Source organism: Lygodium microphyllum, chromosome 1 (genome assembly GCF_053477565.2).
Source record: "Lygodium microphyllum isolate KBCC chromosome 1, Lygodium_microphyllum_v1.1.10, whole genome shotgun sequence".
Lineage (NCBI taxonomy): Eukaryota > Viridiplantae > Streptophyta > Polypodiopsida > Schizaeales > Lygodiaceae > Lygodium > Lygodium microphyllum.
In genome coordinates, this window is record NC_141135.1 from 169,947,574 (window position 1) to 169,960,772 (window position 13,199).

The 13,199-nt window shown below is 43.8% G+C and overlaps 1 protein-coding gene across 1 annotated transcript; it reads right to left on the reverse strand.

The window, feature by feature from the left end:
• Positions 1-11,905: 11,905 nt before the first annotated feature.
• Positions 11,906-12,449, reverse strand: LOC148041964 (uncharacterized). Its single transcript, XM_087699818.1, has 3 exons — positions 12,387-12,449; positions 12,149-12,295; positions 11,906-12,064 (listed from the first exon to the last, which is right to left on the reverse strand). The coding sequence occupies exons 1-3, from the start codon at positions 12,447-12,449 to the stop codon at positions 11,906-11,908; spliced, it is 369 nt and encodes a 122-aa protein (XP_087555944.1).
• Positions 12,450-13,199: the final 750 nt, after the last annotated feature.

A 13,199-nucleotide genomic window follows, 5' to 3' on the forward strand; every position in this document is an offset into this window, starting at 1 on the left:
TTTTGAGTGATATTTGGTTATTTTTGGAAGTTTTTGAGAGTGTTTTTGATGATATTCATTATGTTTTGGAAGCTCTTGATGATTCTCAATGGAAATACGAAGCTCTATGATATTCTGGTAGGTTCTGTTGAGGTTCTAATTAGTTCTGATACCTTCTGTTTACCTTCTGTTTTGTTTTGATTTTTTTTTGTATGAAGCATGGATTGATGATTGATGAAGGTTGAGGTCTTTTAAAAGCTTATTGAATATTTTTTGATATTTTGGAATGGTTTTAGTATGAGTTATGAGGATCTGTTGTTCTTTGATGACCTTCTATAACCCTCTGTAGTAGACCTTCTGTAGAGCCTCTATCTCTACTCCATCTCTACTCTGTTCCTATTCTATTCTGGTCTGTAGATCTTCTATAAGTGTTTTATATAATGTATGTGTGACTTTGGGAATTTTTTCTAACTTTTCGAAAGGACAAATCTAAGTTCAAAAGATCTAAAATAAATGAAAGAAGTAGCTGATGAAGACTGAAGAGCCAATTGGAGTGACAATGATAGTAGTGAGCTATGAAGAGACACAATAGCATCTTTGGTGCCCTCCCATACCTCTTGGGAAGTGCCTCCATGACCTAAGAAGGTTTATTAAATGCCATTCTTGAGTATTGTAGTGAGGCTATGATGTATTATTGAGAGAGCAAGAGTATGTGAGAGAGAGAAGTGAGAGAAACTGAGTTCTATGCCTAAAAATAATGTATCTACTATGAAAGATTGAGAAAAAGAACTATGAAGACAATGAAGATGAATACTATGTGATTGATTTCAATTAAAAAAGTGGTTATTGTTTTGTGTTTCTTGTTCTATTGATGGATTCTGTGAAGATGTTGACTATTATGGTTGATTCTATCAAATCTGTGGGGGAGATATCTACTATGATACTGCATGAAGATTTGTTGTTTTCCTTGTTTTAGTAATCAAAAGAATGAAAAAAAAGCTTGTTGATGTATAGGTCAAAATAGTGATAGAAGGACTTCAAGGCACTACAATCAAAAGGCTATATAAGGAGCATCAATGAAGATCAGATGAAGGTCTCACAAGCACATATGGTTACACATGGAGTTCTAAACACATAGAGAGTTAGCTCCATTGTCCTACTACTATTGCAGCCATGGTTATTTAGCTTATGTATTTGTTGGTTTGAGCCTTCTTCCTTTCTTATGGCTATCTTTTAGAGAGACAATAGCACCTTGTATGTACTGTGAAAACTAAACTACTAAAATATATGAGCATTTTGTTTACTCTCATTTTCTTCATGATTATATCTTTAGATATGTTCTATTTGAAATGTTGTTAGTGATTCATGTGCAATTGTAGCATATTTTGTGTCAAATATCAATATATTAGGACTCTACAATCTCATAAAATTAGTATGTTCCGATGGCACCAAGTAACCACAACCCTAACTTGAACTCCATTACACATTCAGACCACACCAATCTTTTTCACATGTAACATGACTCCTTCATAATCATGATAAATCACCTAGCCAATTGAATTGAATAAAGATACATCTGAAGAAAATAGAGAAGAAGAGAAATCAATATAATATCTAATCAAGTCTATAGAGTAGGAACAATCACTACAAGGGAATGGGGCAATAGCGACGCCGATTAGCGACGGCAGATATCGACGTCGCTATTGGCGTCGCAATTGGCATTGCTATATGCGTCGCTAATTGCGACGCCGCAGGGAAAAAAAGCGCGGCCGAAACCAGAGCGCCGTTTTCATTTTGTTTTCTTCGCCTTTTGAGAGCGAGAGCGAGGGAGAGAGCGAGGGAGAGAGCCAAGGCTTTATGAGAGAAGAGGAGGAAGAGACTTGCTGCCGCCGCCGCCGCCGCCACCGTCGTTGTTCGCGAAGGAGAGGAGGAGCCCTCGTTGCAAAGAAAAGCCGCCCACGCTCGCCATATCTCATTGGTGAGTCTCCCTCTCTCTTTCTTTTACTTGTTGAAGGTTTAAATCGTTCTCTTTTGTTTGTTTAGGAGAGGAAATGAAAGAGAAGGAGAGGGAGAGGGAGAGAGAGGGAAAGAAAGAGAGGGAGAGGGAGAGAAAGAGAGGGAGAGTGCATTCTCTCTCTCTCTCTCGCTTTTGCTTGTTTAATGTTTAAATTACTTTCTTCTTTGCTTGTTTAGGAGAGGAAACGAGAGAGTAAGAGAGAAAGAGTGGGAGAGGGAGAGGGAGAGGGAGAGGGAAAGAAAGAGAAAGAGAAATAGAGGGAGAGGGAGAGGGAGGGGGAGGAAATAGGAGAGGGAGAGAAAGAGAAAGAGAGGGAGAAGGAGGGAGAGTGCATTCTCTCTCTCCCTCCCTCTCCCTTTTACTTGTTTAATGTTTGAATCACTTTATTTTTTGCTTGTTTAGGAGAGGAAATGAGAGAGAAAGAGAGTGAGAGGGAGAGGAAGGGGAAGGAAATGACAGAGGGATAGAAAGAGAAAGAGAGGGAGAGTGCATTGTATCTCTCCCTCTCCCTTTTGCTTGGAGGATGTTTAAATCACTTTATTTTTTGCTTGTTTAGGAAATGAGAGAGAAAGAGAGATAGAGAGGGAGAGGGAGAAAAAGAGAAAGAGAGGGAGAGGGAGAGGGAGAGGGAGGGGGAGGGGAAGGAAACGAGAGAGGGAGAGAAAGAGGGAGGGGGAGGGAGAGGGAGCGAGGGAGAGGGAGAGGGAGAAAGAGGGAGGGAGAGGGAGAGGGAGGGGGAGGGAGGAAATGAGAGAGGGAGAGAAAGAGAACGAGAGGGAGAGGGAGAGGGTGAGAGAAAGAGAGGAAGAGAGGGAGAGGGAGAGAAAGAGAGGGAGAGGGAAGGGAAGGAAATTTAAGATAATATATGTATTGATAATGGTATGCAATGTGCTTTGCATACGGCCACGTACTTCATCAAAATGAGCCCAAAATTATTGTTATAGAAGAAGAAACCCTTAAATTGAGTATAGGATAATTTCTCTCAGGTCTTATGACTATGAGTAGAATTGATTGAAATAAATTTTATTACTATAGTTATAAAATTTCATAGATGGTGTGCATTAATTTTAAAATGGATTACTTATACTCAAAGCCGAGATATAACAAAAAATTATCTACCGGGACAAACAAGTCGTTGAGCATGATACAAGGCCGAGATATAACATCGGAAAATCTCTCGACTACTATATACAATGCAAGGTTTATGGTCAACTTGCAACTTGACGTACATCTCCATAAAGCTATCCATTTAAGCCTTGTTTGCTGTAATGTAGATAAGATGGCAAACGAAGAAGGTCCTATTGTTCAAGACCGCGAGTCGTATCTTAATCAGCGTGTCCCATGTCCTTGCTCTCAATGCAAGTTGGCAATTAGATGAAAACACCGATTGTCTATAGAACACGTACGACGATTTGGCGAGTTTCAATCTGAGATCATTGATCAGGCGATTGCAGACTTTCAGCAAACAGTAATTTGAAGTTAGCATTTTTCATGCATTGTACTCTCAAGCTAATTGAAAACCATACACAATAAGATTGGGTCTTGTTGGCAAATTTTGTATCCACGGGGGTGATGTCTCGACCCAAGGGGGAGTGCACCCTTTGCGGCCAATTAGAAGAGTTCGTGGACGTGCAATGGATGGATTGCAGGAGCCAATCGACCACTCGCAAGGCCCATCTATACTGTCAATGCCAGAGGAGACAGACAACCTTCCCGACTTGCCTACAATCTTGGAGCCTGAGATGGAGGCAATGATCGATGCATTGATTCCCATGGATGTTGAGACATCTGACCCGCTTAGAGAGGAAGCATCCATACCATTATATGATGGGTGCCGAGTATCTCGGTTGAAGACATTGCTTGCACTCTTAAGTGTGCAAGCAAAATACGGTTGGAGCGATACGAGTGTGACTGAGTTATTTAGGTACCTTGCACACAGACTTCATTGTTTTTTTTTTTAAAACAGTATTATTGCAAACATGGATGGATTTTTCAAGGTGTTTTATGATTTTTTCAGGTTATTGAAATATCATATATTGCCACCTGCAAACACCATGCCTGAGTCTCGTGATGATGCGCGACATGTTTTACGGAAGCTTGGCATGGACTACAATAGCATCCATGCATGTATCAACGACTGCATATTGTTTCGAGATGAATACGAGACTATGGAGACATGCCCAAAGTGTGGTGCTCACAGGTATCGACAGGACTTGCAAGGGCAAACCATCCCTCAAAAAGTCCTCAGACACTTTCCACTCATCCCCCGCATAAACCATATGTTTCGCACGTCTGCCATGGCAAGCTTGACAACGTGGCATGTGCAGAATAGGTCCACGGATGGAGTGCAACGAATATCAGCAGATTCGCGCGCATGGAGCCACATTGACTCTACCTTCCCAGGCTTTGCGCGAGAGCCAAGGAATCTTCAGCTCGGTCTCGCCATGGATGGTGTGAACCCATTCGGTCTGCGCTCGACTTCTTACAGTGTGTGGTCTATAGTGCTTGTCAACTACAACATTCCTCCATGGCTTTCTACGAAGAAAGGACATCTCATCCTTAGCTTGCTCATCCCGGGCCGCTACAAAGTAAAAAATATGGACGTGTATCTTCGTCCATTAGTCGATGAGCTTAAGATTTTGTGGGAGGAGGGGGTCACGGTGCAAGATATAAGCAGGCGCGATGGTCGGCGGTCAGCCAACATTCGAGCCATTCTCATGTGGACGATGCATGACTTTTCGGGATTGGGAGAGTGCTTAGGTGAGCAGACCTTTGTTCTCGTCGGTAATATCTATATTTTATTTCATTCAATCAAGTATTCACTAGGTCGTGGATCGCCTTGCAGGTCTCGTTACCTCAGGTTATCATGCATGTCCATTGTGTGGGCCACAGTTAGACTCCCAAAGGTCACGAACCATGAAGAAGATGGTATATCAAGGACACGCCGCTTTCTTGCCGGAGGATCATGAACTCAGGGAAGGTTTTCTTGGACGACCTCCAGCACGTATGAACGCTGCAAGCTGGTACGAGCTGAAAATGGTAAACCCGGATTCACATCCAAATGGAATGCGACGGTTCTCAGTTTTCTACGAGTTGCCATATTGGACCCACTTACAGATCAACCACTTGTTGGATCCCATGCATATTTTCAAAAATGTGGGCAGCTTGCTATGGGACCACATCACAGGAAAGAGAGACACTATAGGGTCACGAATGGATTTAAAGGAGGTAGGTAAGATGGAGGCGCTTTGGCCGCAGTCGAGTGCTGAAGGGGGAGTGCAGCTTCCTCGCGCTCCTTGGGTTTTGTCTACCAAAGAAGAGCGCATTGTGAAGCAAGTAATCAAGTCTATCCGCACTCCGACGGGTATGATGCGTTCTCTCAGGTCCGCATTTTCTAAAGATGACCAGATTTTTGGGCTAAAATCCCATGATTGGCATAAGATATGTCAGGTTTGTGAGCAGAATGGATTTTAATTAGCGTGGACATTTTGAAATTTGAAAAGTGACCATTATTCTTAATGCTTTCTCATTTGTGGCAGTTTGTCCTACCGATCGCGATCGCGGGATGCCTAACTCCAGAAATTCGCGGGGCCATTTACAAGCTGTCGACTTTAGTGCAATGGATCTCACAGAAAGAGATTAAGACGTCCTCTATTGAATCCGCAAGGCGGGGAGCAGTTGAGACGGTCTGTCTCTTTGAGAAATACCTGCCCACTAGCATGCTCACGATACAAGTTCACCTTCTTGTGCATCTTGTGGATGAAGTGGAGATTGCTGGACCTGTCCATACGCGATGGATGTTCTTCCTGGAGCGCTTCATGAAAACCCTAAAAGGCTTTGTGCGACAACGAGCTCGTCCGGAAGGTAGCATGGCGGAAGGTTGGTTGGTGTCAGAGGCGTCAGTGCATATCTCACAATGGCTACCAACGGTGGAACCAGACAATGAAATGCTATGGACGCTGAAGGACGATGACAGGCTGGCTGGAGATGTGGTGGTTGGAAATGGGGTAGAAAAAAGAATGGATGCCTCAATGGAAGAGAAGGTGAATCGCTTTTGTATGTTGCACCATGCCTCCATGGAGACGTGGCTCGCCAAGTACCAGATTGCAAGGCAAGATCGAGAGGAAGCGCGAGCTGAATTCCGACGCAGTACACGTCACCGACCGATTCGATATCCTGAAGGCATGGAGGAGATGCCGCGGTTTATGTCAACATGATGGTTGCATGGAGCCTTGACCGCAGCATCCAGCGAAGGGACAGAGGTCTCAGTGGAGGAGTGGGAGTTCTCGAGGGGATGTAGTCCAAAGGTAATGAGGGGTTTAGAATGTGTCGTATCTAAATTTGCTTGCTACATCTAATTTGAGTGTTTCAATGTGCAGTACAAAATATATAGTGCAGTGTGGTCGCGCGGACGGCATTTTCGGGTGGAGCGTATTGACAAAATGCGCTCAACAATGGACTGTGGTGTCATGGCAAGGTTTGAGCAAGAGAGCCGGCGACGAGCAACGGATCTGAACACGGTTGTGGATGAGATTGAGTATTTTGGGAATTTGCAAAGTATTATTACGGTGGATTACCGTAGCTTCTCCATGATAATATTCGACGTGCAGTGGTTCAAAGTGGTACTTGGAGGAGTTGGCGCTCTCGTGTTGCTGCGCATCCGAGTCATATTTACCTCCATTTTTTGTTGTTGTGCATTTGTGTTAATTTCTGCGTGTGATTCATTGTTTGTGTGATGCATTTTGATAATCCGCATCCAATGTATATATTCCCTTAGTGCATGCGTATGATTTTCTTTGGATGCATGATGTGCGTGTATTAGAAAAATATGAAAAACTGATGCCAAAGGACATTAACCAGCTGATAATTTTAATGATGAACTCAAAGAAAAGTGCAGGATACCGTGGAATCAAAGGAAGCTTTATAGAAATTGACATTTAAGCTATGAAGACAAAGGTGTGAATTCAGGAATATCATGTTTAATGGGAAAAGCTTAAGGAGTGCTGAACGGGTTCCCTTGTCGAGATGTACACTCTTGGAATGCACTTATTGCTGGGTATGTACAGCACTTGGGACTGCTGTGGTGGATATGTATGCTGAAAGTGATGCATTTGGCATCATCTTTGTTATCTTTTCATTTGGGCACATATCTGGAGCATAAGTCAACCCAGCAGTGACAATAGGATTTGCAAGTATAGGGAAGTTCCCTTGGCCTGATGTTCATTGGTATATTCTGGGGCAGTTTGCTGGTGGGATCCTTGGATGTGGCATAGGAACATCACTTTATGGAGTGAGTTTAAAGGTTGCCTTGGTAATACCAAATGCTTGGGGATCCCTTGGCTTTCTGCACCGTTTCAGAGAAAGAAAAGGGGAAAGAATAGCAAAAGATATTCTTAGATTTGTCCAAGAATATCGAGCGGTGGTGGCAAAAACTGATGGGGGAGAATTCGAAAAGGCTGTGGAGAGGGCCTCCTTGACATTGGGGGATTTTATGCGTGAATCAAGAGGTTGGAGGATGTCTCTGGTGGAGTGAAACGGAGTGCTTTTAGAGTCCTACCAGTCATCGATCAGGTGGACGAGATGAAGAGAGTCGAGACCTGAGATGAACCAAGGCATCGAGCATGCCAGGAGAAGGAGTACCTTTGCGTCCGGTGCTGCATGGAAGACTGGGGTCATCCACCTAACAAAGTACTGTATGGCATATGGTTCAGGAGAAAGCAGACGATTCACCTTAGTGTCTGCAACAAATGCGTTGTCAGGCCATTCGAAGTCTTCTCTTTATGATCAATCTCCTTCCTATTCTTCTTCTAAGATCGGAGCGAGGTTCAGGTTAAGATTCTGGGAGTAAGGGCTGAGGCGACAGCTGCTGGAGCTACCACTGCTAAACCCGAAACTGCTAATGCAGAACAATCACCCCTGGAGCCTGCACCTCAAGGTGCACGTGTTGTTGGGAGTATCAGGCATTCCATTCGGAATGCGTTTGGTCCTCGGCATTAGCAGCATGACGTAATTCTCATCCTCTTCCCAAATTCGATCCATTTCATTGTCGTCTTCTTCACCATCATCGCCCTCGATGCCATCACCACCATCGTTAACCCCATCAAAAAGCAGATCCTCAACTTGAAGGCTAAAGAATATTGCGAAGCGTTCCCAACTAAGATATTTTGACATTGCAGCTCCAGTTGTTTTCCAGACCTTGGATGTCTATTCTCGGTGGAAGCTCAGAAAATACTTTGATTTTCCATACGTCGAAGGATGAGCTTTGCCTAACGGATGCACATACCATTTCATTCTGAATTGAATAATTTCATATGTGTATATGAACTCTGGAGCTGTACCAAATCTTTTCTCATCCCTTTGTCGAGGAAAAACAGAGCCAGTTATGGAGTGTATTTACAAAACGTAAAACAAGGAATCTTGAGTGTCTGGAACAAAACCTTAAGGCGGAGTCAGAGAAGATTCAGTAGAGGAGTATGATAATGTTGCCTTGGATTTTTTTTGGTGTCAGAACTCCAATGAATAGGGGAATTCAATCACGGGCATGATTTACAGTTGACGTTGCTGCTTCCATCTCTTCTATTGCTGTAAATACGATGTCTGTCAACATAATCCTCATCATATTCGAATTCATAATTAACTTTATCAAAGTTTTCTCGGATATGAGCACCATATCTGTTGGTTCTGATTAAACTATGTTTGAATGCCTGGAGTAGTCACTATCCACATCTGAATCAACGGAATTACCCCTAAATCCAAACGAGTAAGACAAAGGAGGCATAACACCTCTGTCCTTGGAACATTGTGATCTCAGCTACTTAGAGGTCCAGACAGGCTTTCATTTTTTAATGAAGTGAATGGTCTAACGGATCTATCAACTGGCACCCTTTGGGCTGAATGCAGTAAAGCTGAACAAAGAACAGAGACATAAAAGCTTTGTTTCACATGTTAAGCTTTTATTAGAGATTGTGAAGCAAGCTCTAAGGAGTGCACTCCATGGTCTACAAGACAGGAATGATGCAGTTGATAATGTATGGCAAGTCTTCCTTGCTCAGTATGGAATTTTGTTGATACCTTAAAGAATCGAGTGGATTTGGAATGTGTCAGACGTTTCTGGATAGTGAATACCATACAAACAAGGAAAATGGATACAAGTTTTGATGCAGTGAATTCAAGAGTGTGCCCTATAAGCCATTATAGACAGCATCTCTCTCTGTAATAGGTTTCAGCTACTAACCTGAGCTGTATATATGTCTAAAGCCAATGCATGCACTTATCAGAAGATTTATCTGTTGGTCTTGGAGTTTAAACAAGCTAGTTATGACTAAATCCTGAATCTAAATGATTTATTTGGTGCCCTGAAAACCAAGCTCATATGATTATTGTAAAGCTGAGGACAAATTGTCATGCTTTGTCATTTATTTTGACTCTTCTCTTGTAAAGTACTTGACAAGCAATATAGTGAACTTTGGGATCAAATATTGAGATCTTCTTGTTAGCCTCTTTCCTTGCTATCTCTTGAACCCCGTGTTCTGAAGCCCTTGCATGAACTTTACGACATTTCTGGTGAACCCGACGTGAAAGTGCTGCGTCATCAGCAAGATGGGAGACTCGCAAGAAGAGATGACAGATGATAATGTCATGAAGAACCTGTTTCAGTCATTTACCATGTATATGCAGTAGCAAGATCATGCAAAACGTGACAGTGATGCTATGGATGCTTTGAAAGCTGTCCAACAGGAGATGAAGCAGTTTAATGGCCAGCAAGTGTCAACTTACCTGCATTTGTATGAAGAAAAGATGAAGTTTTTGGGGTTTCTCAAGATGTTTGGAGCCGCTACTTCTTGCAGATCGTGGTGCGCGCTCTTGAAGGTCGAATTGCAGAAATTCAAGAGGCACATGCAGGTTGGGCTGAATTTAAAAAGGCATTAAAAGATGAATATTTCCTGGAGGATACAGGTCTTATGAATCGCAGGAAATTTTTAGCATGGGTTTCTATACCTAATAAGGGACTTTCTGTTACCACTCTTCTGCGAGAGTTTGAAAGCTGTTATGATCAGTTGGATGGGACTGAACAGCAAGCTTTGGAGATGCAGAAAGTGGAGTTATTTTTGCAAGCTGCAGATGCTGATTTACAGGAAAAGTTGGATGATCTTTTGGAAGATCAAGCTACTGATTCAGGTTTAAAGACTGAGTGGAGACATGTCATTGATGCTGTGAATGCTCTTGTTAAGAAGCAGCGCAGGAGAGTAAGATTGCATCGAAATACAGGATCAATTCCTGAAAAATCCTTGGAGACTTCTTCTTCTACCCCTGCTGCAACTTCTTTGCCTAAGCCTACTCCTCCTGCTGTGAATCCACCAGTTCCTGCTGCTCCAGTGCCCTTATCTGTAGATGATGTTATTAAAGGCTTGGCGGATTTGACAATTGAAGCAGTCAAAGCTGAAGTTGGTAAGTTAAAGGAGCAACTTATGTCAGTACCTGCTGTAGCACCTGCTCCAGTGACTGCTTTTCCAGCTGGTCAAAGAAAAGGGCGACGATGTATTTGGTGTGATAGTACAGAGCACCAACATTGCAGAGATTGTGATGCTTTTCAGGAAGCACGTAAGAAGAATGTAGTGTTCTGGGGACAAGATGGGAAGATATGGCTGACAGAGACTGGCGCTCCTCTTGACACGAACTTTGATAAGGGAGGTATGAAGAAGCTTGTTGATCATATGGTTGCGCGATCAGCTTATGTGAGTGTTAGAGGAGATGCTTCAGCTTTTGGAGTCCAGCTTGAGCAGAAATCTGATGGAGACTCTGCTTTATGGTCTTCTGCCTTGGAGATAGCGAGAAGAGGGAAAGTTCAAACTTCTACTATGACTTGTGTGGGCTCTAGCATCCGAGGAGAAACAGGATGGGATTCCCCTGTTGACAGGTATTCTATTTTTTCTTATATGGCTAAAACGCAGGGTTTAGATGCCATGGTTGAAGAAAAGAGAAGAAGAGACGAGGAGGGTCCTAGCTCCTCCAAAAAGACTAGAGGGGGTGACTTTGTTTCACCACCTGTTACAGCTCCACCTATGTCAAATTCTCCAGCTCAAACAGGTTCTGATCAACCAATGGGAGACAAGCAAAAAGAAAAGAGGCAACCAAGAAAAGAGCCAGGATTCAAGCTCTTGTCAGACCTTGATATGCAAACGGATATGAGTAAGATTTTTCATGAAAGAATTTTGAATAGTGAAGTCACTTTTACTGTTGGAGACACTACAAGGGATCGGGCTCATACCCGCGCTCCTAGCCGCACAAAATGACTTGGGAAAAAAAGTGTCGGGCCCGTGTAATAGCGCATGTATCATCGCGGCCAGAGACATGCGTGTAAAAGCGCGTGTACAGTGACAGTTAGTCGCGCGAATACACGACCCCATACACGCGTTCTGCGCAGTTTTGCTGCAAATTTACACGCGAATCTAACAGACTATCCGCGCAAATATACGCGATTTTGACAGATGACACGCGCTTATACACGCGATTACAGAGGGAAGAAAAAAATCCAGAGAGTGCTTTTGGGTGCCTGGATGCTGTTCCAGCATCCAGCCACCTAAAGGCACTCTCTGGATTTTTTTTTGGTGCATTGCACCATTAAAAAAAAGCGATTTGGATTTCAAGACACGAATCAAGACTCACTCTCTATGAATACACGATTCAATATTACTATCTAAAACTTAATACACGACTCAAGACTCACGATTCAATACATTGTCAATACATGATACATTTGTGTACAAGGGAGTCCATATGTCAAAATAGCCCATGGCTTTAATTAGGAACAAATATATACAAAGTCAAATAGGGAGCTAGGTGCAAAAAAGCCCATGGCTTCAGTTACAAAATTTTTTTGTACAACCACATCCTACAGTATTCTAAAAGCTAATTAGAGGATGATGAGGACCCTGTGCTCTCTCCATGATCAGAGGAGCTCGCATCGGTATATTCCGATGAGTGGTGCTCGCCTCCACCAGGAGCAGTGGCACGAACATCAGCAGTGGCGGCTGGATCATCAGGGGCAGGAGCATCAGCAGCTTGTGCCTGTTCAAGAAATATACCGTATGTAAGTATACATATATATGCAATTAAATAAACCAAAATCATTCATTTAGAGTTTTCAAGTACGTGTCGACCATATGGTCTCATGGCCGCGTCAAACTGCGCATCCGTAATACGTCCCTCGTTTCTGAAGATGGCCCACGTGTCACGTCTGCTATTGCGGCGAGCATACCCAGTCTCGTGGGCTGTGGGCCTCCTCCCCATAACCCGTCGCTGTAACATAATCAAGATAGTTTGTAAGATCAAAACAATCATAGAATCAATGAATTTGGCAAACAGTCAAATAAAGAGGCAAGTTACTTACGAACTCTGCCTCCCACGACTCGACGTCGCCAGATCCGAAATGCGACGATCCAATGGTCTCCATCTGGATCCGTCGTGCCTCCACATGCTGCCTGCTCTTCACGCCTCCCTCTGCGTGCTTCTTTGCCTCCTTCCACTCGCGTTTGTGGGCAGTGGCAGGTTTCTCACAAGGATAGCCACCTGCAGCTACATTCACCCCATCATCGTACGCGAGTTTCTTAAGGTGAGATCTTTTATTACTTAAGATCTCCCTTATTTGCGTCCTTCCCCATACATCCGAGAATGTCACTCGTGGGGGATTGGGGTACCGACTATGTACACTATCTAGGATCTCCCTAACTAACCGGCTATCCTGATCTTTAAATTTTACAAAACAGTTTCTATACATGTTTGAAACTACCCCCCGCATATACTCCATCACCTCTTTCCCTCTCGCATCCATGACTACCCCGCCCCTATCCGTAACATCGTAGAAAATCTCTCCCTCCACCTCTCTCGCCTCCTCCAACTCCTCACTGTCTCCTCGTACATGCCTCCCTCCATGCCCTCTCTCACCGCGTGCCCTACTACCCCCCCCCACCAAAGCACCCGCCGCATAATCCTCCACTCCCGCTCTCCCTACTGCGGCGTCGGCTCTCATCTGTACTGCGGGAGTAGCCATGACTAGGGGTGGCTGCACGTGACTGTGTACGTGACTGTGGCTGTGAGGGAGCACGTGATGGTGGCCGTGAGCCCTCACGTGACGGTACAGAGGAGGGTGTGCGTGTGTGTGTCCGTGCAGGGGTGTGTCTCCTCGGTGAGCGTGTATGCGCAG